General features: G+C 51.9%; 2 protein-coding genes across 2 annotated transcripts; one reads left to right on the plus strand and one right to left on the minus strand.

Annotated features, from left to right (window-relative positions):
• Positions 1 to 15,709: 15,709 nt before the first annotated feature.
• Positions 15,710 to 16,816, plus strand: LOC103671034 (interferon-induced transmembrane protein 3-like). Its single transcript, XM_008699593.2, has 2 exons — positions 15,710 to 15,989; positions 16,493 to 16,816. The coding sequence occupies exons 1-2, from the start codon at positions 15,834 to 15,836 to the stop codon at positions 16,640 to 16,642; spliced, it is 306 nt and encodes a 101-aa protein (XP_008697815.1). The 5' UTR covers positions 15,710 to 15,833; the 3' UTR covers positions 16,643 to 16,816.
• Positions 16,817 to 19,083: 2,267 nt separating this feature from the next.
• Positions 19,084 to 20,587, minus strand: LOC103671030 (interferon-induced transmembrane protein 1-like). The gene is made up of 2 exons (XM_008699589.2): positions 19,936 to 20,587; positions 19,084 to 19,367 (listed from the first exon to the last, which is right to left on the minus strand). The coding sequence occupies exons 1-2, from the start codon at positions 20,122 to 20,124 to the stop codon at positions 19,176 to 19,178; spliced, it is 381 nt and encodes a 126-aa protein (XP_008697811.2). The 5' UTR covers positions 20,125 to 20,587; the 3' UTR covers positions 19,084 to 19,175.

Consider the following 20,587-nt stretch of genomic DNA (forward strand, 5'->3'; position numbering starts at 1 on the left):
TCCTTCACTCCGCGAGGCCAGTGGTCTGCAAATCTCAAGGAAAGTAGGGTAGTTCTGCTACAGACTAAGAACTTCGGTCAGCAAGAAGGAGCACATGAGCTCGAAGCCAGTCAGCCCCTAGACCCGTAAGAGCGCTGTTAGAGCCCTGGTTGCAGAGTGAACAGGCAGCCCGTACAAAGTTCAAAAACAATTATGCAAAGCAGAATTAAGAGTCACGCAACAACTCCAGCTGGTAGGACGCTCTGAGGTGGGAGCCCCAGCCTGAAGGCAGGCAGCTCAACAGACGGAGGTGGGGGCATCACAGTGTGCTCCTTCCCTGACCTGGGGTGAGTGGATTTCTACTTCTCCAGAGGCATCTATCCATGTGCAACAGGTGGTGTTGCCATCACACAAACCCCTCGTGGTTCAGCAAGTGGAGAATCAAGGCGATGCAGCCGTCCCAAACTACCGTGGCTGGCGGGTCTGCTGGTGTTCGCCGGGCTGCACGGCTCTGGCTGTGGAGCCAGCCGAGGCTCCTAGTGTCACGGAGAGACTTCCGATCCTGCATCTCAGCCTTATTCCAGCCCCGGAAGAAAGACGCTCCCTCTGGAGGCAAACCCAGAGTCAGGTAGGCCTCCAGGGAGGCGGTTATGGTGGCTCACTGGGGTAAACCGATGGGAAGCTTCTGATGTGTTATGGCTGTTAACAGGGACAGTGAAATGTCACAGTAGGGATTGACCTCCGACTTGCCAGCTATTTAAATATTAATATGTCCCAGGGAAATGCCATCCACCGCAAACAAAACAAAGCCAGATGGAGGCTAGAGGACTCCAGCTAGGATTTGGTTATTGATACATTCATTAGCCACAATTTCCTGATTGATCCTTTCAAGCCATGGATCAGAGGAGTCTCGATGACACTCTGTGAGGCCATCTCTTCCTCAAGGGGTCTTTTCTAAAAACCTTGCAAAGAGGTGTAAACTCACTTGTATTTCTCTTGGTCATGGGGAGAGAGATCTCATTTTTTTTTCTTTTTTTTGAGAGAGAGAGAGATCGCATTTAGATAAGGAAAGAACGTGGGGGTTGAAGACTGTTGATTGGCAAAGATGGAGGGAGCTGGCTGAGCCGCACAGGTGTGACTGGGGAAAAGCTGGAACAAGGTGTGGGAATACATGGGCATAGCCTCGCCTCTAGGTAACATCCATGGGCTCACAGGGATAATCAGCAGGGGCCTTTGGAACCAAAGATAAATTAGTTGCAGACACTGTGAACAGATCGGAGTTTCTGGTGACAGATCCAACAGTAAGAAAGGTTTTCCATTTTTGCAATAGATTGGAAAATGAGGGTAGGGGCACTGTCTTCTCAAGAAAAAGAGAGAGAAAGTAAGACAAGGAGCCGAAGCAAGAAAGGGCATGTGGGCCTGGCTGGGTCGTCTTAGGGAAGCTGTTCTGTCAGGTGTCCTCTGCTTTGGTTCTGGGAAGTCTTGACTTTTGGGTCGTCAGGTGCAGGGCCAGGCAGGGCTGGGTGGTTTCTTCAGATGGGGTCCTGAGACTCTGTTCCCTGGAGATCCACTGGCAGCACAACGGTTGGTTAACAGCAGCTGCTGGGGCCTTTCCAGTGAGGTGAAGAGAGTCTCCGAGGAGGTGTCTTTGCCAGTAGACGGATCTCTGGGTTTCAAGATGTGATGCTTAAGGTCTTCATCTCTGTGAAAAGATGACTTTCTCGGGGCGCCTGGGTGGCACAGCGGTTAAGTGTCTGTCTTCGGCTCAGGGCGTGATCCCGGCGTTCTGGGATCAAGCCCCACATCAGGCTCTTCCGCTATGAGCCTGCTTCTTCCTCTCCCACTCCCCCTGCTTGTGTTCCCTCTCTCGCTGGCTGTCTCTATCTCTGTCGAATAAATAAATAAAATCTTAAAAAAAAAAAAAGATGACTTTCTCAAAGCCTGGTTATTTCTTTTTCCTTTTTCTTTTCTTTCTTTCTTTTTAAAAAAGAATTTATTTATTTATTTATTTATTTACTTGAGAGAGAGAGAGTGAGAGCGTGCACGGGTGTGAGCAAGGGGAGGGACGGGGGAGAGAGAAAGGCAGAGAATCTCAGGCAGAGTCCACACTGAGCACAGAGCTCAACATGGGGCTCGATCTCATGACCCTGAGATCATGACCTGAGCCGAAATCAGGAGTCAGACGCTTGACCGACTGAGCCACCGAGGTGCCCCAAGCATGGTTATTTCGAATAGAAGCAGCGAGGCCCGTACAATATTAAAGTATATTTCCCATGGGGCGCCTGGGTAGCGCAGTCGTTAAAGCGTCTGCCTTTGGCTCAGGGCGTGATCCCGGCGTTCTGTGATCGAGTCCCTCATCGGGTTCCTCTGCTGGGAGCCTGCTTCTTCCTCTCTCACTCCCGCTGTGTTCCCTCTCTCCCTGGCTGTCTCTCTGTCACATAAATAAATAAAATCTTAAAAAAAAAAAAAGTATGTCTCCCTTTCTTAGCTATGAGTCGGAAGAAGTAGGAGTCAGGTGCACTGCGCTTCCTGTGGTATCTCGAAGGGTGAGTCTCTGAGCTCCCAAAGGGATACACCTGAGATTCCAGACCTGTGACAGTGCCCGTGGCCGGGGTGTGTGAAGGCTATGAATTTTGCCAACTGAGTCTAAATGGTGCCGTTAGTGTGTCTGATTAGCTCTGAGGTTTGAGGTTGGTACGCACAGGAAAGTGTTGTTAGACTGATGGTCAAAGTGCCTGACCGGTGTGTGTGTTCCTCGGCAATCATGAGGTTCAAAGGTTGGAGGTGGCAGGTAGGAATGACCCTTCCCGTGGGGCCTTAGCCATGGAGCCAGTGGCCCACTGACAAGGACAATAGATTGTTGCATGTGTGCAACTGAGTGAGTATATTGCCACGAGAAAAAGTACTCAAGAGTCTCTGAATTCTGGAGGGATCAGGTAGGGAGAAAAAGTAATCGCTTTATATTTCACAAAGATTTTACTGAATGGCTCTTTGTCGTGGATAGCTTAGAGAAACAGTGTCCTTAAATGCGGTTCGACGGTGGACTTCTGGAGCCCTCAGAGACCTGTCCTCCGCAGCACTTGCCAGGGCCTGTTCCGGAATTTCTCTCCAGATGCGGCAATGTGCAAAAGCATCACGGGGAAACACTAGGGTCTTTAGATGACAAAAGGCTTAAATGCCCATCTTCATGTATCTGATGAGACCTCACTGTGATGGAGTTGACAAGAGGGTTTCCTTATTTCTGTGACAGACATTTTAAAATTATGACTGGTGTTAAATCAGGACAGGTCAGATTTCCAGAAATTTCACATAATTTCTGGAACATGGATAGCATATACCTATACAGACATAGGGTAAAGAAGGCTTAGCATGTTTCTTATTTGACAACGCTTCCCGTGTAATTTAACATATCAAATAAGCCGAATTAGTTTAAAATATCCTTTATATAAGGATAGAGAACAAATCTTAAGATATTTCAGGGACCCTCCGTAAAACTCAAAATTATTTTAAGTTCAAAAAGACTTTACCCAGAATTCGAATTTTGGAAAGTTTGTCAAAAAGATAAAAAGATTTTCAAATACTCAGTCAAATAGGATCACAGGTTGTTGTGAAACAGTATTTGGTTATCCCTTTAACCAAAGTGACAAAGTCTTCACAGGCAAGCACAGAAGGTTACGTAGTTCTTCGCAAAACTTAACTCTTCTTGTCGAGAGGACGAACTTTCCTTTAGCGAGCAAAGGCCTGACAGACGTGGGAGATTGTTTTGGCAAAGCATAGATTCCTTGTTTTCTGGGCAAATCATTTGGAAAAATAAAGGAAACCCTTTCACGTTCTCTTCCCAGGAGCAGACCAATGTCCTTTCAGCAGAAGGAAGAAAATTAGGTCCCGGTTTTATGCACACACACCACAGATGCGAAAGCTTGGTGTTCAAACCCTGAGAACAACTTCATTCAGTTTCTTCCAGCTCATCACACATAAAATTCCTCCCACAAAATTCCTTCTCCACAGACCTTCTAAAACTTTCTCTGTTAGTTTGTTCCCTGTTCTCTTTCNNTTTCTGAAGTAACCAGCTTTACTTTAGGTCAAAATCACTTTCATTTCCCTCCACAAAGTGTATTTCCTAATGCCTTCTTTTACCAAAAATACACATCCCGCTTTCCTTGCATATGGAGATATTTCCTCTATTTCTAGCAGTCTTAATTAGATGTTAATTAGAATGTTTAATCTTTAGAAACCCTAATTTCTAGTGAAAACTGGGAATGAGCAATTGAGACACTACGATTCTGTAGACCGGTGAGTTTGTGGACGTACTTCGCAGTACCCTGTCCTTTCCCTGCCGTTTCCAGCGTGGCTCACGCTCGCGCACAGCCCCAGTCAATAGCTTCGGCTGCTCTGGAACATGGGACCCAAAAATGGATAAGCCTATGTTCAGTAAGCAACGCTTCAGTATTTTATTTCATTTGGAAATGATTTAGATATTCAGTGAGCACCCATCGTTCAACTTAGCAAAACTTTAAGGCTTCAGGCTACCGAACAGGTTTGGGGAAATTACTTAAAGATTCACCGAGAACCTTTTACCCCACTTCCATCTATCTAATTCACTTGTTCTTCTCAACACTCATGTCTAGATACCTATGGAAATTCACTCACACCAAGTTATTTTTCTTGTTGACAAATGTTGTAACGTGCGTTTATCTGACCGATAAGCCCGAGGACAGTGAAAGGTGTACGTCTGCATTATATTCAGTGTTGACTGTTCAACAGGGAAACTGAGGGGCCCTGAAAAACTGCTTCTTTCCTCCTTCTCCCACTTCTGTTCTTGCTAGGACCTGCACGCCGGTCCTATACCTGCCTTCTCGCACAGGTAACGTATGTCCTCCTTGTAAATGTCAAGGGTTAGTGATTTCTTCGGAGACATCCAGCACAACAGATGACATCCAAAGACTGACCAGGAGAGGTCTCATGGATGCTTTCCAAGACCACCGGTTCCAGACACTTTGACGCCAAGAGCCCTGGCTCGAGGGCATAAGATTTAAGGAGGACACCGGAGCACTTGTCCTTGCTCTGACCAGTTCCCAGATGCCCGAGAGGACACGTGCACCAGACCACCATCCTCAATAAAAACCAAGACCCCAAGCAAAAATGAGACTTATTCTCCTTTCATTTCAGAGTCTCCCGAACGCTCTGTCCTATCTACATCCTCTGTCTTCAACAAACTCTGCTGTCATTTCCTCGCAGTTCTCATTTGATTTCCATCCTGCATGAAGCCGAAGACCTTCTTGGCTGGTCCTGTGAGGCTCCCCCGTCTGGGTCCTCGGACCAGCCAACCTGCATCAAAAGTAAAGTTTTCAGAAAAAGGAAGTTCCATAGAGAGAAAGAACAGATCACCTGCAAGGGAACAAGAACCACAGGTACCAGATTTCTCAGCATATCATATAAGGAGACTACAAGGTGTTATTTTAATTTATTTTTTTATTCGAACAAGAGAGCAAGAGAGAGCAAGTGAGAACAAGCAGGGGGAGTGGCAGAGGGAGAGGGAGAAGCAGACTCCACGCTGAGCAACCCAGGACCCCGAGATCATGACCTGAGCTGAAGGCAGAGGCTTAACCAACTGAGCCACCCAGGTGCCCCATATAAGGTGTCATTTTAAAGAATTGAAAGAAAGAAATCTAAGAAAGAAATTTAACACCCAGACAAATTGTCATTCCACTCTAACAGCATAAGAAAGATATTTCCAGAAATACGCAGAACACCTACATTGAAAACTTTCTTGGATGAGGAACTGAAAGAGAAGAAAAACTCAGGAAAATCTGTGAGCTGTCATAGAAGTAAGAGGACCAAATGCCTTTGCAAAGTCTGTGTTAGGGATGAACAACCATCCACAGAAACGTAAGCGCAAGGGAGCAGAGTGAAGGAAAGTCGACCATATAAACCTCAAATAGAATTCTGAGCAATGCCCCTGGGTAGGAGGGGAACAACTGGGACATGAGAGTGAATGATGCCGGGACCTCGACACTCGCCCAGTGCGGGCAATGAGCAGTGGCGAACCGGCCCAGAGGGCACCCGTCACAGACTCGGCCACCATGTGCTGTGTGTCCACTGCTCACAGCAGCTCTGGGCACAAAGTAGGTGCTCAGTAAGTACTTGCTGAATAAAGACCCGAATAGAACCTCTTATAAAAGTTCCAAAATAAAAAATGATTCATCCCATGAAAATCAGCAAAAAAGGGGAAAAAACCAAAAAAGTAAATAGTAAATATGAAAAATATGACAGAAATAACTCCTGATAGAATTATCACAGTGAGTGTGAACTAACAGACAGAGGTCCAGCAGGAGATGCAAGTTAAGAAAAGATCCAGGGACAGCTGGGGCTCAGTTGGTCAAGCGTCTAACTCTTGATTTTGGCTCAGGTCATGATCTCGGTGTTCTGAGGTCGAGCCCCGCGTCAGGCTCTGCGTGGAGTCTGCCTGACATTCCCTGTCTCCCTCTTCCTCTGCCCCTCCTCCCACTGTGCACGCGCTCTCTCTCTCTCTCTCTCAAATAAATAAATAAATAAATAAATATCTTTAAAAAAAAAGATCCAGAAATATGGAGAAATTACAATGTCCGAAATTCGATTTAGGTAATTTCAGGTGTATTCCAGGGTCATCAGGACCCTCTCTGGGGGAAATATCATCCCAGGGCTGAAATTAGCTGGGCTAGAGACCCCAAGAGACAAGAAAACGTGGCAGAGGGTTGGCAGGAAAAGGCCGACAGAAACTCTGGGCCCTGGATTCCCCAGATGATAGACCGGCTCTGCTCCCCAAGGTCTTGGAGACAAACGGGCATAAACGTAAGCGTGCTAGCGGGGCGTGGAAAGCCGTAGAAAGTGCAGATCTGGAAAGGAGCAAGCTAGAAGTTCTAGAACTGCCAAAAGCAGTAAAATCACAATGAAGAATAATAGAGATCAGACAAAGTAGAGACACTATTAGAATTAGGAAGAGAGTCTGGGGAGGTTTCTGGGTCAAAGTTCACGTACAAATGTTGCTTGTGTGTCTGTGGCACACACGGGCCGCGTGTCCTCCTCCGGTGGATCGGTGGATCGTGGGCTAGTCCCAGGTGTCCATCCCCCACCCCCACCAGGGGGCTGGGCCGAGGGGCTGGCGGTCACTGCAGCCGTTGCCGCAGACGGCCTCGCACACACGCTCTGGTGAGCAGCACACAGTGGGTATGACATTGGCCAGTTCCAAGACCGTGGTCTCCGTGAGACTCTGACACGGCTCTAAGAACAGGCCCCTGCAGGGGTGCCTGGCTGGCGCGGTTGGTAGAGCGTATGCCCGAGAGCCTGTGAGAGAGGAGCTGTCCCCTCTCGGGGCAGCCGACCAGAGCGATGGAGGAGCCCAGCCCAGGCCAAGTGAGGCTACTGCAGGTCAGCTAATGGTCCCAGAGGCCTCACAAATTCTTGAGCAAGAATAGATGCTTATCTCTGTGCCCCACGGAGGGTGTGTGGCTGCTTGTTGTACAACCTTGCTGTGACAGCACATAATTCGTCATCCGGGACACACAAACTACAGCCACGAGGAGACAGCACGTGCAGTCCTGGCGTGGCTCTGCCGGAGCCCGGGGCCCCCGGGGCTGCTGTGGGGGTGTGTGCCGCAGCAGCCACTGTGGGAACAGCCCGAGCTGGCCCGCGGAAGCGGGAGAACTTACACCCTTTGACGAGGGAGCGGAAGGCAAGCTGAGAACAAAGCACAGGCTGACTCCCACCAGGTGGGGTCTGTGAGCCGGTCCTCAGTCACTTCCGGCCGCCCAGGACCCAAGGGAAGGAAAAATCAGACGGTTCACTGACAGAGATCACAGCCCTGCAGGACAGCAGTCTCCCTCAGCTTACAAATGTCTCAGCGATTTACAAGAAAAAAGCATTCCTATCAATAGCCTAACTTCCAGAGACCCACAGACTCAGTTTCCTGGAGCCTTAACACCACCTTCCCCTCCGTAGTGTTGAGGGAAACAGAGGCAGAAGGCAATGTAAATAAAATGAAATTTCTTTACAAGAGGCAGAGTATGGCGTTCCTCCAGGAGACTCCCAACTGTCTTCTTTTTTTTTTTTTTTTAAAGATTTTATTTATTTATTTGACAGAGATAGAGACAGCCAGCGAGAGAGCGAACACAGCAGGGGGAGTGGGAGAGGAAGAAGCAGACTCATAGCAGAGGAGCCTGATGTGGGGCTCGATCCCATAACGCCGGGATCACGCCCTGAGCCGAAGGCAGACGCTTAACCGCTGTGCCACCCAGGCGCCCCTCCCAACTGTCTTCTTGTTAGTGCCTTGCCAGAGGGAAAACAGGTTTAGCTAAACAAGAGCCCGGCCTCCAGGACCCTGAGGGTCCTCTTTAGCATATGACGGTCCTTTTGGAAACCTCCCTTGTCCTCACCTCCCCCTACTCCCAAGTAGATAATCAATCCCCCCTCACAACCCCAATGCAGCTCTTTCCGCCCAGAAGGCCTGTCCCCGTGCTTAAATAAAATCACCTTTTTGCACCAAAGATGTCTCAAGAATTCTTTTTTTTTTTTTTTAAGATTTTATTTATTTATTTGACAGAGAGAGAGACAGCCAGCGAGATAGGGAACACAAGCAGGGGGAGTGGGAGAGGGAGAAGCAGGCTCCCAGCGGAGGAGCCTGATGTGGGGCTCGATCCCAGAACGCCGGGATCACGCCCTGAGCCGAAGGCAGACGCTCAACGACTGCACCACCCAGGCGCCCCTCAAGAATTCTTTCTTGGCCTTTGGCTCCGGACCCCAGCGCCACTCCAAAAGCGCATCCCCTCGACCTAGCACGCGGCAACAGGAACGCCAAGTCACAGGCAGGGGGTGCCTGCTCACAGCCAGAGCAACAGCCAGACACTGCCGGCCACACTGACCATCAGCAGGACCGGGGAGCTGTGGCGGACGGAAATGAGAATAAAGGGACTGAAGCCGCACACAGGCGAGGCTCGTGACTGCGACACCCTGTGAAGGGAGGTGTGCACCAAGGAACGCAGACAGCAAGGTCTCATTTGCGTAAGTTCAAACACGCAAAATTAAACCACAGTGTTCAGGTTTAGCCTGAACTCACTTAGGTTCAGTGTAACCCACACTTGGGGGTTAAAACTTGGATGAAAAGCAAGGATGGGCTCCCCATAGAAGTTGGAGAGCGGTGGCCTTTGTGGGGTGGGAAGGGTGGTTACTGGAAGGGGTTGGCGGGCACCTCCTGGGGCATCAGCAACGCACGGCTCCCGTTGGGTGGTAGTGTCGTAGGGTGTCTGCATTCTAGCCACTCCTTGGGCACCCTTTCATGCACTTTGCTGAACATTTGCTAAATGTCACAATAGGGAAAGGTGAACAGAGTATGAGCCCAACAGCCCAGACTCTGAATATCTCAGGCAACGACCGAAGAAATGCTGGGAAGGACTTGTGTTTCTGAAGCCCCCCAGTTCTGCCCAGAAAAGATCTGGGGAACATGTGAGACCAAGGTTAAAATCTCCAAGGAGCGGGAGAGAAGCTGAGGGCCGGCAGAGGCCTGCGGACGACTGCCACAGGGCAGGTGTGTCAGTTAGGGTGGGCTGGACGAGGCTGTGCAACACGGATCCCGCAAATACCTCTATCCCGCCCTTGCTGCACTCTCGCAGAGTCTACCCAGAGATAGTGTCGGATCCCACAGCTGGGGTGCTCAGTCCTGTAAGACAGTCCCCATCCCCACTTCAGATGCTGTCACGAGCTTGGCTGTCACTGGTGATTCTAAGGGACCACCACAAATTGGAGGCTCTGACCCCCTCCTCAGGTTCTTTTAAGTTACTAGAGCGACTTACAGAACTCAGGCAAACACTTCCTGTGGTTATCAGCGTGTTAAAGGATGTGACAAAGGACGTGGACCCACAGCCGGATGAAGAGACACGCCTGGCGAGGTCTCACACAAAGTGGCCTCTGTGCTCGTGGAGCTGGTAGCACAGGGCAGTGTTCTGGTCCCCCAAGCATGGAAGATCTCTGAAAAGAAAAAGGACCAGAAAACTGTCCTCTTGGGTTTTTATGGAGGCTTCATTATATAGTCATGATTGACTAAGTCATTGGCCATTGGCTGATCCAGCCTCTGGGGATGGTTGGAGGTTCCACCCCTCCAATCCCACGGTTGGTTCTCCTGGACACCCTTGGGTGGGTCCAGGAGTCACCTTCACTATAATGAGAACCTGGGTCACCTTGAGTTCTCAGGAGCTGTGGATGAAGACCAGATATGTCTGAGAAATATCTGCTTCTTATAAATCATGATACTGTGGTCCTTCCTCCACATACCACACGGTGGGTGTTTCTCCTGGGCTTCCTCACTGCTTGTACTAGTCTGGGTTCCCCAGAGAAGTAGAATCAATGGACACACACACAAAGAGAACAGAGTCCAAAGAGTTGGCTCACCTGGTTGTGGAGGCTCGGGGTGTCCTCCAGCCTGAGTCTGAGTCCTAAGGCAGGAGAAGGCCAACATCCCAACTCAAAGACAGGGGGGCAGAGGGAATTCTCCCTTTCTCCACCTTTGTGTTCGATTCAGGCCTCCAACAGATTGGACGAGGCCCCGTGACACTGGGGAGGCCACCCCGCTTCACTGAGTCCAACGATTGACACGTCAGTCACACCCAGAAACACCCTCACGACGCATCCAGGACAATGTTTGACATCTGGGCCCTGTGGCCCAGTGAAGTTGCACAGAGGCCTTACCTCACACTACTTTACATGGGTCACTCTTTCCAGCCCCGAAGAATAGTTTCCTTGTTGCCTGCCACCCGGCTGGAGGCCAACGCCACACTTTCAGTCTTCGGTGATGGCAGTCCTTCCCTGTGTCATCCAGGGACGGTGAGACTGAGCTGTGGTAACGAACAGTCCCAAATCTCAAGGACTTCCAAGAAAGCCTTGTTTCCTGCTCACGCTACCACTCCAATGTGGGTCCACACGGGCAGTGCGGCCCATGAGTTGCCCTCAGGGACCTAGGGCGGGATCCCCAACATGTGCTTCTGTGCGCACCCCAGGGGAAGTGGTGAGTCACAGGATCTCGGTTGCCTGGAAGAGATGCCCTTCACGTGCCACCCTGGTGAGCAGCAGCGGGTCCAGGTCACGACTAGCTTCAGGCAGGTGCGCGCTAAGGCCACGCGCTGCAGAGAGAGCCGGCATCCTGGCCAACAGCACGGACGACCGGCAGAGTCAAGTCCATGGAGTCCCAGGGAACCGACAGGTTTATGGAGGAGAGAGGGGTGCTCTAGGGGGTGGTACTCCCGCACCTCCAGGCTCCATGGCTGGGTGGTGGGTGTGCAAGAGAACAGAGCCTCCCCGTGCAGCTCTTGAAGAACACTTTCCACCCTCCAGGTCTTCTCTCACATCTGCCCCAGTTTTCTGTGGTCATCTGGGCCTCTGAGCTCTGGCTCCCCAGCTGTTCCTAAGGCATACTGTCCAACTGCAGCTCCAAAAGGGACTTCTCGACATCCAGATGGCCAACAGACACATGAAAGAATACTCCACATCAGTCAGCAACAGGGAAACACGAATCACAATGAGACACCATCGCCCACCTGTCAGAATGGCTACAATTAACAAGTCAGGACACGACAGATGGTGGCGAGGATGCGGAGAAAAGGGAACCCTGGAGGGCCACGGGGGGGCTCAGTTGGTGAAGCATCTGCCTTCGGCTCAGGTCATGATTGCAGGGTCCTGGGATCGAGCCCCACGTTGGGCTCCTGCTCAGTGGAGAGCCTGCTTCTGCCTCTCCCCCCAGCTCATGCACAGGCGAGTTCTCTCTCTCTCTCTGTCTTAAGTAAATAAAATATTAAAAAAAAAAAAAAAGAAAAGAAAGGGGATCCCTCCTACACTCTTGGTAGGAATGCAAGCTGGTGCAGCCACTCTGGAAAACAGTATGGAGGGTCCTCGAAAAGTTGAAAATAGAGCTACCCTATAACCCAGCAATTGCACTACTGGGTATTGACCCCAAAGAGACAAATGTAGTGATCTGAAGGGGCCCCTGCACCCCAATGTTCACAGCAGCAATGTCCACAATAGCCAAACTATGGAAAGAGCCCAGATGTCCATCGAGAGATGAGTGGACAGACAAGATGTGGTGTATATACACAACGGAATACTACTCAGCCATCAAAAAACGAAATCTTACCATTTGCAATGACATGGATGGAACTAGAGGGTATTATGCTCAGTGAAATAAGTCAATGAGAGAAAGACAATGATCATATGATCTCACTCCTCTGTGGAATTTAAGAAATGAAACAAAGGAGCACAGGGGAAGGGAGGGAAAAATAAAACAAGGCGAAATCAGAGAGGGAGACAAACATAAGAGACTCTAAGTCATAGGAAACAAACGGAGGGTGGCTGGAGGGGAGGGGGTGGGGGCACGGGAAACTGGGTGATGGGCATTGAGGAGGGCACACGGTGGAATGAGCACTGGGTGTTGTATGAGACTGATGAATCACAGGCCTGTACCTTTGAAACCAGTAATACATCATATGTCAATTAATTGAATTTAAATGAACAAATGTTTTTAAAAAAAAAGGCACTTCCTGTGAAGCCGCAGTCAGCACCCCTGCAGCAGCGGCTGGGGAAGGAAGGGGTGATGGCCAGGAAAATACCTTACTCTGAGCTCGCCCCGGGCCTCCAGGGAGAGAGGGACCTACTCAAGGGTTGTTTCAGATCCCTTGTGTGGAACATGAATGCTAGCTGCTCCTTATTTCTTTGTAAAGGGAAACTCTATTTCCTACTTGTCTGGCCAGTTAATGACCCCTTTTCCTCAAACTGCTAATTCATCAAGTTCCAGCACGTGGGCTTCACAAGAGGAAGAGACATCTTATGTCCCGGACGTTTGAAACATCTGGCTTGATAGAGTGTTGATTTGAGTAGGTTCACGGAAATATCAGTCTTATTTTCCTGTGCAATTAGAAAGTTTGGTAAGTTTTCACAACTGTTACCGAGTGTTTTGTTCCCCCCGATTATCTGGCCTTGGAAATTCATTAGAAGAAGTCTTGCAAAACTCCTCAGACTTTCAATAGACAGAGCAGGTCTTGATGTAAGCAACCTTCCAAGGCGATCTGACCAAGAGCTGCTGGGGGACAGCGCAGGCAGCTGTGTGACCCCTGCTGCCTGGACAGACACCCAGCAGGGCCAGAGGCAGACACGGAGGGAGACCCTGCTCCATTCGTGAAGGGGCCGAGATGTATAGGGATTGGTAAGAGTGGGTCTCCCCAAGACACCCTCCTCTTGATACCTGGCTCGATGCCGCCTTACCAGGTTCCTGATGCTGTGCATGGGTGGGGCACAGCCGCTGCGGCCTGCAGATCACCCCAGCCGCCACTTTAGTAGAGTGTCGGCCACAAATCCTATTTTATTTTATTTATTTTATTTATTTAATTTTATTTTGTAGTTTTTATTTAAATTCCAATTAGTTAACATACGGTGTGGTATGAGCTTCAGGTGTACAATATGGTGATTCAAGAGTTCCATATATCACCCGGGGCTCATCACGGCCAGCGCCCTCCCTGACTCCCTTCACCTATCTCCCCCACCCCTGCCCACCTCCTCTCTGGTGACCATGAGTGTGCTCTCTAGAGTTAAGGAAGAGTCTGTTTCTTGGTTTGTCTTTCTCTCCCCCCTCCCTTTGCTCATTTGTTTTCTTTCTTAAATTCCACATCTGAGTGAAATCATAGGTTATTTATCTTTGACTGACTTATTTTGCTTAGAATAGTACTTTCTAGCTCCATTCATGTAGTTGCAAATGGCGAGATTACATTCTTTTTGATGGCTGAGTGACATTACACACACTCACACACCACCTCTTCTTTATCCCTTCATTGGTGGATACAGACTTGGACTGTCTCCATAGTTTGGCTATTGTGGACATTGCTGCTATGAACACTGGGGTTGCAGGGACCCCTTCGGATCACTATATATGTATCTTTGGGGTAAACACCCAGGAGTGCAATCACTGGGTCGTAGGGTAGCTCTATTTTCAACTTTCTGAGGACCCTCCATACTGTTCCACAGTGGCCGCCCCAGCTTGCGTTCCCACACAGTGTAAGAGGAAGGTGCCCCTTTCTCCGCATCCTCGCCAACACCTGTCGTTTCCTGCGGTGTTCGTTTTAGCCATTCTGACCGGAGTGAGGTGGTGTCTCCCTGTGGTTTTGATTTGCATTTCCCTGCTGCTTGGTGATGTTGACCACCTTTTCCTGTCTGTTGCCCATCTGCATGTCTTACTGCAAAAGTGTCTACTCAGGTCTTCTGCCTGTTTCTTAACTGGATTATTTGTTTTTTTCAGTGTGAGTTTGGTAAGTTCTTTATAGATTTTTAGGTACTAACCCTTTATCAGGTATGTCATCTGCGAATATCTTCTCCCATTCCGTACGCCGCCTTTTAGTTTTGTTGACTGTTTCCTTCACTGTCCAGAAGCTTCTTGTCTTGAAGTCCCAACAGTCCTTTTTTGGTTTGTCTTGTCCTTGCCTCCGGTGACATGTCTAGTGAGAAGCTGCTAGCGACAAGGTCAGAGGGTGCTGCCTGTGTTCTCCTCTAGGATTTTGATGGTTTCCTGTTCCACATTTAGATCTTTCACCCATTTTGAATTTATTTTCCACAAAACCAATTGTAAATATTCCAGGAACCACATTGTAAAAAAGCAAAAGGAAACGAGTAAGATTTATTTTAATGATCTATTTTATTTGACCCAATAAATCCAAAATATCTCAACATATAATCAGTTAAAAATATTATCAATGAAACACATTATATCTTATAAAATTTTTTTTTCTCACCAAGCCTTCAAAATGATGGGTGTTTTATACTTAATGCACTTTTCCATTGGGACTCACTCAAGGCCACAGTAAGGCCACAGACACCGCCAGCCTGGAAGCCCTCAAAGGAGTGGGGGCCAACCAGGAGGACCACTGGAGGGGCAGTGAGAACAGGGCCGGCAGGTGTGGCCACACGTAAGTACTGGGAGGAGGCGCTGGGGGCCTTGGAAGCTCCAGGGGAGATGGGGCAGACCCTAACCTGGAGCCACAAGACCAGAGCAGGAGGGACTGGAGGGAACTGGACCCTGAACAAGGGTTGGAGAAGGAGCCGGGCCTCCGTCGGCGTTCTTTCTGCTGTGTGAAGGGTGGGCCCAGCCGTGGCTGCAGCGCCAACACCGGGCCTGCTCTACCGCAGGTGAGACGTTTCTCTTGCTCTGATGACACCATCTTTCTGTGGGGGTGGACCGTGGCGGAGAAGGAAAGAGCGTAAGTTCAGAAGGACCGGGGTGAGGCAACCCCCTTCCGAGAGCCGGCTCTGTGCACATTTTCTCTCCACCCCTCCCCCCAAGATCCTTGGCTGTAGGTGACCTGATGGGGGCAGGAGGGGGGAGGAAATGTGGGGTGCGCAGACATGCTGGCCTTGGGCTCCCAGCTGCTGCCACATGGCCTGGAGCCTCCTTCTCCCCCCACGGCTGGCTCCTCACGTCATGGGGACCCCTGAGATGCTGGAGGCGCCTTCCGGGACAGGCAACACAGGCTGCTGGGTCCTGCCCTACGAGCACAAAACGCTCAGAACCTGACACTCAGGGGTTGACCCACCTCTTGGAGCCAGTCAAATCACCCCGTTACAAAACACCAGGATGAGAAACTTCAGAGAAAGCGGAAGGAAGCTGACATGGGGAGAGGGGACCCTGATGTGGGGCTGACCTCCACTTGGGCCACCTCCTGCATCCGGACCTCACCCTACAAATTGTCAAAACTCTGGCAACCTAATTGCACTTCCGGGCCCTTCTTCCCTGGTGAACACAGCGACGCCCCCTAAACTTAAACGTGTTCTAGCAAGAGTATAAGGTTCCTGTAATGGAGGCCCCCCAAGGCTCGTTTCCTGTGACGACCACCGTGGTCACCATCCAGACAGAGATGCCTGTGCGCGACCACATCGTCTGGTCCCTGTTCAACACCATCTTCATGAACTGGTGCTGCCTGGGCTTCGTGGCCTTCGCCTACTCCGTGAAGGTGGGTGCGTGTGTGAGACCATTCCCAGGGAGAGCACAGGTTGAGGCTGCATGGGAGGGCATGGGACGGCAGGGTCAGCCTACGTCCCCACCATCCCCAAGAAGATCTCCCTCCCAGCCTAATTAGGGAAATTACATCCTCCACACACTTTGGATTCAGACCTCAAGTCTGGTCCAAAAGAACCAAAAGGTACTCAAAGGCTACTCACCCCTGATGGGGTGGGAGGCGAGTGAAGGGGCCAAAGCAGAAGGAGGACAAGCCCTGGGGTCTCCAGGAGAGGCTGAGAGTCTGAGGAAGGACACGGAGGCCCCAGGAGAGAGGGGCCCACGGGGCACCGTCCCGCTCAGGCTCCAGGGAATGGGGAGGGTGGGTCCCCAATCTGGGTGAAGGGCAGGTGGAGCCTTCTCTGGGCAGGGACCAGCCGGGGCTGGGCGGGGGGGCCCTGAGTCCCTGGCTCTCACCAGGACCTGGTCCTGATCCCACGCTCTATCTCTTCTCCCCAGTCTAGGGACCGGAAGATGGTGGGTGACATGACTGGGGCCCGGACTTATGCCTCCACCGCTAAGTGCCTGAACGTCTTGGTCCTGGTCCTGGGCCTCCTTACGACCATCATTTTCATCGTTATCATTATCATTCGCGCATATTCTTCGTAGCGTTTTACAGAATATAAGGCAACAGAGAGGGTACTATTAGCTGTCTATGGCCAAGAACCCCAAGTCCTCCACCACACGCTGCTGGCCCCGCGTCCGTGGCTGCTGGCCGTGTCCCTTAGCACCCAGCCCTTTACCTGTCTACAACTGAATTCAATAAAGTACACTTGTGTGTGACGGTGCTGTGATGTCCCCTGGGGGTGGGGGCACTGCTGAAGTGCCTAGCCTGCCCCTGACACTGAGCCCACCTCCCCTCCCTGCCCAGCTGTGCGGCTCTGAGGGGCCAGGGCCTAGCCTCAGGTTGTGCTGGTTTCTGGCCTCTGCTGGGAGCAAGAGCTGGACCAGGGTCCTAGGATGGGGGTCCCCGACCCAAGGACGTCCCGTGTCCAGAACACCCTTGGTCCCGAGGGTAAGGCTCCCTGACTCTCGGGTGTGTGGAGGCAGTGGTGCTGGGGTGAATGGGCAGCTCAGGTCCTCTGGGGAGGCCTTGGGGTTTTTGTATCTGTGAGTGCAGCTGCTGGAGACCCGGACCTCCCAGCCCCTCTGGGCCGATCCAGACATTGCTGTACCCTGCTGCTGCCCCCTCCAGCTCACCAGCTCTGTCCTTCTCCTCTGGGAGTGGGGGTAGGGACAGCCCGTGAGTGGCCCGGGGGAAGGACAGAGTTCTCAACTGTGGACCGACTGCAAAAGCCAATCATCAGACCCGTGGCTAAGCCCCAGTGGACAGAAAGCCTGAGCGGAAGGACTCCCTCCCTCCACCCAAACCGAACTGGCCCTCAGGGTGGAGCAGCCGCCCAGTGCCCCGGGAAGGGTCTGGGTCTCCCAGCCCCTGGGGCCCTTGGGCATTGGGTGTGAGCTTTCGCCAGAGCCTGGGCTGCCCGCGGGCAGTGGGGGCCATCCTCAGCCCCGTGCACGAGGAGCTTGCCCCAGGCCCGTGCTCCTGTCTGGGGCCCCCGGAGGGGGTGGGTGGGGGACACGGTCTACACGGTCACCCTGGAGAGGCTGGAGAAGTCCAGGGGCCCCAGGCGGATGTCAAGGTGGGCACTCTTATCCAGGTGCACCTTGCCTGTGGGGCGTCCAGGCTTGCCTGGGTTCCAGCAGTGGGGCCAGGTCAGTCCCGAGGCTCCCCTTGACGTCCGTAGCTCTTCATGCTTCCTTCCTTCTCCCTCCCTCCCTCCTTTCCTCCCTCCCCTCCTCAGTCCTTTCCCGGTGATGCACCTGCATTAAGTGCCTAACTTAATCAGAAGTACCCATTTCAGAGACAGCTATGTCAAATAAGCACATTCCCAGCCTAATGACAAGGTAACGTGCTTGGCCACCTGGGAAAGATTTTGGTTGGTTTTGATAACTGTTTGGACCCAGATTTCCTGCTGTTCTGTTTTCAGCTCCCTATAGTCAGGTGCTCCTTTGGTCAAACTTCCTCTCTCTCTCTCTTCCTGTCTCCCTTCCCTGTACCCCACTTCCTCCAACCCCCACCTCAGAACTTGTGTGTGGGGATAGCTGTGTGTGTAGTTTCCAGGTCTCATATTCAGAAGTTTTTCACGTTTGCTGGTAGCTGTAGCTGAAGGGCTTCTTGTAATGTAAGAACCACCAAGGTGGGTCAACCACCACACTGGTTATCGATCAGCTGAGCCAGAGGAGAACAGGTAGAACTGTGGGGAGATGCCAGCCTACAGGAAATACCCCAGGGCCACCCACACCCCTAAACAGGAAAGCAGGGTAGCTGTCAAGGCCTCACTTGAGTGTGAGGCACAGGAAGCTCCCCTAACCCCTCTGGCTCCTCCCACCTGACCCTGGTGTAACCTGACACTCAGTCATTGGTCCATCCTCTGGGGACATAGCCAGTTACCACTTTAGAAAAAGCAGGAAATAGAAACTTTGGAGAAGTGGAAACTACTGGGTCAGGGAGGGCCCAGAGCACGGTGGGTCGGGCAGGCATCCACGTCCACACCACAGGTGCTCCGTCTCCCACCATGAGCCGCAGCTGCCAGCCCTTCTTCCCTGGTGCCCACACCGGCGTCCCCCCGACCTACGAGATGCTGAAGGAGGAGCACGAGGTGGCTGTACTCGGGGCGCCCCAGAGCTAACCCTAACCCAGGCCCCAGGCAGCGGGGGGGCCTGCTGTTGGCCATCCCCGCCCCTCACTAACCTCACCCCACACCAGCACCAGGGCCAGCTTCTCTCCCACGTGTGCACATCGGCTGGGTCCATCGGGACAGCCTTCTGGGTCAGTGTGCGTCCACAGGACAACAGACCTCTGGAATGAGGGACCTCTGCCTCAAACCCTCGTCCACGTGTTTCCGCAGCTGGAGGCCAGATACAGGCAAGCCCACCCACCACACACGTAACACAGAGCAGGGTACAGGTGGCCAATGGGGGACATGGGCTCAGGAGCAGGCTGGGGAATCTCAGCAGGGCCCCTCCGCAGGTGAAACGCCGCACCCTCACACACAAGAGCTTTATTGACTTCCGTGGTAGACTGACACGTCCATGAAGTACCGTGACAGAGGTAACCGCCTCCGGCCACGGGCAGCTGCTAGGGTCCTCCATACTGTTTAATGACCTCTGATATTGTTTGGGAAATCATCAGTGATCCGGCGACAAAGAAAATGATGAACGTGATGGTCAGAAGGAGGCCCAGGACCAGGGCCCAGACGTTCAGGCACTTGGCGGTGGAGGCATAAGTCCGGGCCCCAGTCATGTCACCCACCATCTTCCGGTCCCTAGACTGGGGAGAAGAGATAGAGCGTGGGATCAGGACCAGGTCCTGGTGAGAGCCAGGGACTCAGGGCCCCCCCGCCCAGCCCCGGCTGGTCCCTGCCCAGAGAAGGCTCCACCTGCCCTTCACCCAGATTGGGGACCCACCCTCCCCATTCCCTGGAGCCTGAGCGGGACGGTGCCCCGTGGGCCCCTCTCTCCTGGGGCCTCCGTGTCCTTCCTCAGACTCTCAGCCTCTCCTGGAGACCCCAGGGCTTGTCGTCCCTCTGCTTTGGCCCCTTCACTGGCCTCCCACCCCACCGGGAGTCAGTGTCCTGTGAGTTCCTGTTCTTTCTGGGAGAACCTTGGAGCCACAAGTGCATCTGAGGGTGTAATTTCTAGCATTGGTCAGTAGGGGAAGTCCTTGGAATCCTGGGGACAAAGGCTGCTCATGGCCCTCCCCAGGCCCCCTCCTGCAGCCCCACTGCAACCACACAGACACACACGCAGGCTCCCCACACCCCACGTGCCCTCTGGGCAGGCGGACCTCCGCAGGCTCACCGCACCTTCTGGGAGAGTCCCTCCCCACACGCACCCACCTTCACGGAGTAGGCGAAGGCCGCGAAGCCCAGGCAGCACCAGTTCATGAAGATGGTGTTGAACAGGGACCAGACGATGTGGTCGGGCACGGCCGTCTCAGTCTGGATGGTGACCACGGTGGTCGTCCCGGGAGCCGAGCTCTGGGGGGGCCCCAGGATGTCCACCTTGTTCTCCTTGACCATCTCCATCTTTGGAAGGAGCAGGTGTGTTCCGGAGGAAGACGGGTTGGGAAGTGGCTTCCTGATACAGAGGCTGAGCAGGTGTGGTCTGGAGGCCAGGACAGTGCTCAGGGGCCCTCCCCCTCTAGGGTAGGTTGGCTTCTCAGAAGTTTCTGTTTCCTGGTGTTTTGTGGTTGGGTGAATTGTCTGGCACTAGGTGGGTCAACCACTGAGTGTCAGGTTCCGCTAGAGCAGGGTGGGACGAAGGGCTGTCTCCCTAATCTGTACTTTCTTTTACTATAATTTATGTACCTCGTATTTCCTAGAACTTTGTTTTTTAATCCATGTAACATGCATAACAACACCTGCTGTTTTATCCATTTTGCCGCCGTAAAATCATTTAGTGCTTTTTGTAAATTCTTGACGTGCAACAACCGTAACTAGCATTTAACTGCAGATCATTTTTATAACACAGAAAACGATCACTCACTCA

This window comes from Ursus maritimus, unplaced genomic scaffold (assembly GCF_017311325.1).
Source record: "Ursus maritimus isolate PB19 unplaced genomic scaffold, ASM1731132v1 scaffold_23, whole genome shotgun sequence".
NCBI lineage: Eukaryota > Metazoa > Chordata > Mammalia > Carnivora > Ursidae > Ursus > Ursus maritimus.

Excerpts from the sequence above, each read along its gene's own strand:
- LOC103671034 (XM_008699593.2), top strand. The coding sequence starts at position 15,834 with ATGGAGGCCCCCCAAGGCTCGTTTCCTGTGACGACCACCGTGGTCACC. Across the intron at positions 15,990-16,492 it reads CCTTCGCCTACTCCGTGAAG|TCTAGGGACCGGAAGATGGT; the intron begins GTGGGTGCGTGT and ends TCTTCTCCCCAG.
- LOC103671030 (XM_008699589.2), bottom strand. The coding sequence starts at position 20,124 with ATGGAGATGGTCAAGGAGAACAAGGTGGACATCCTGGGGCCCCCCCAG. Across the intron at positions 19,368-19,935 it reads CCTTCGCCTACTCCGTGAAG|TCTAGGGACCGGAAGATGGT; the intron begins GTGGGTGCGTGT and ends TCTTCTCCCCAG.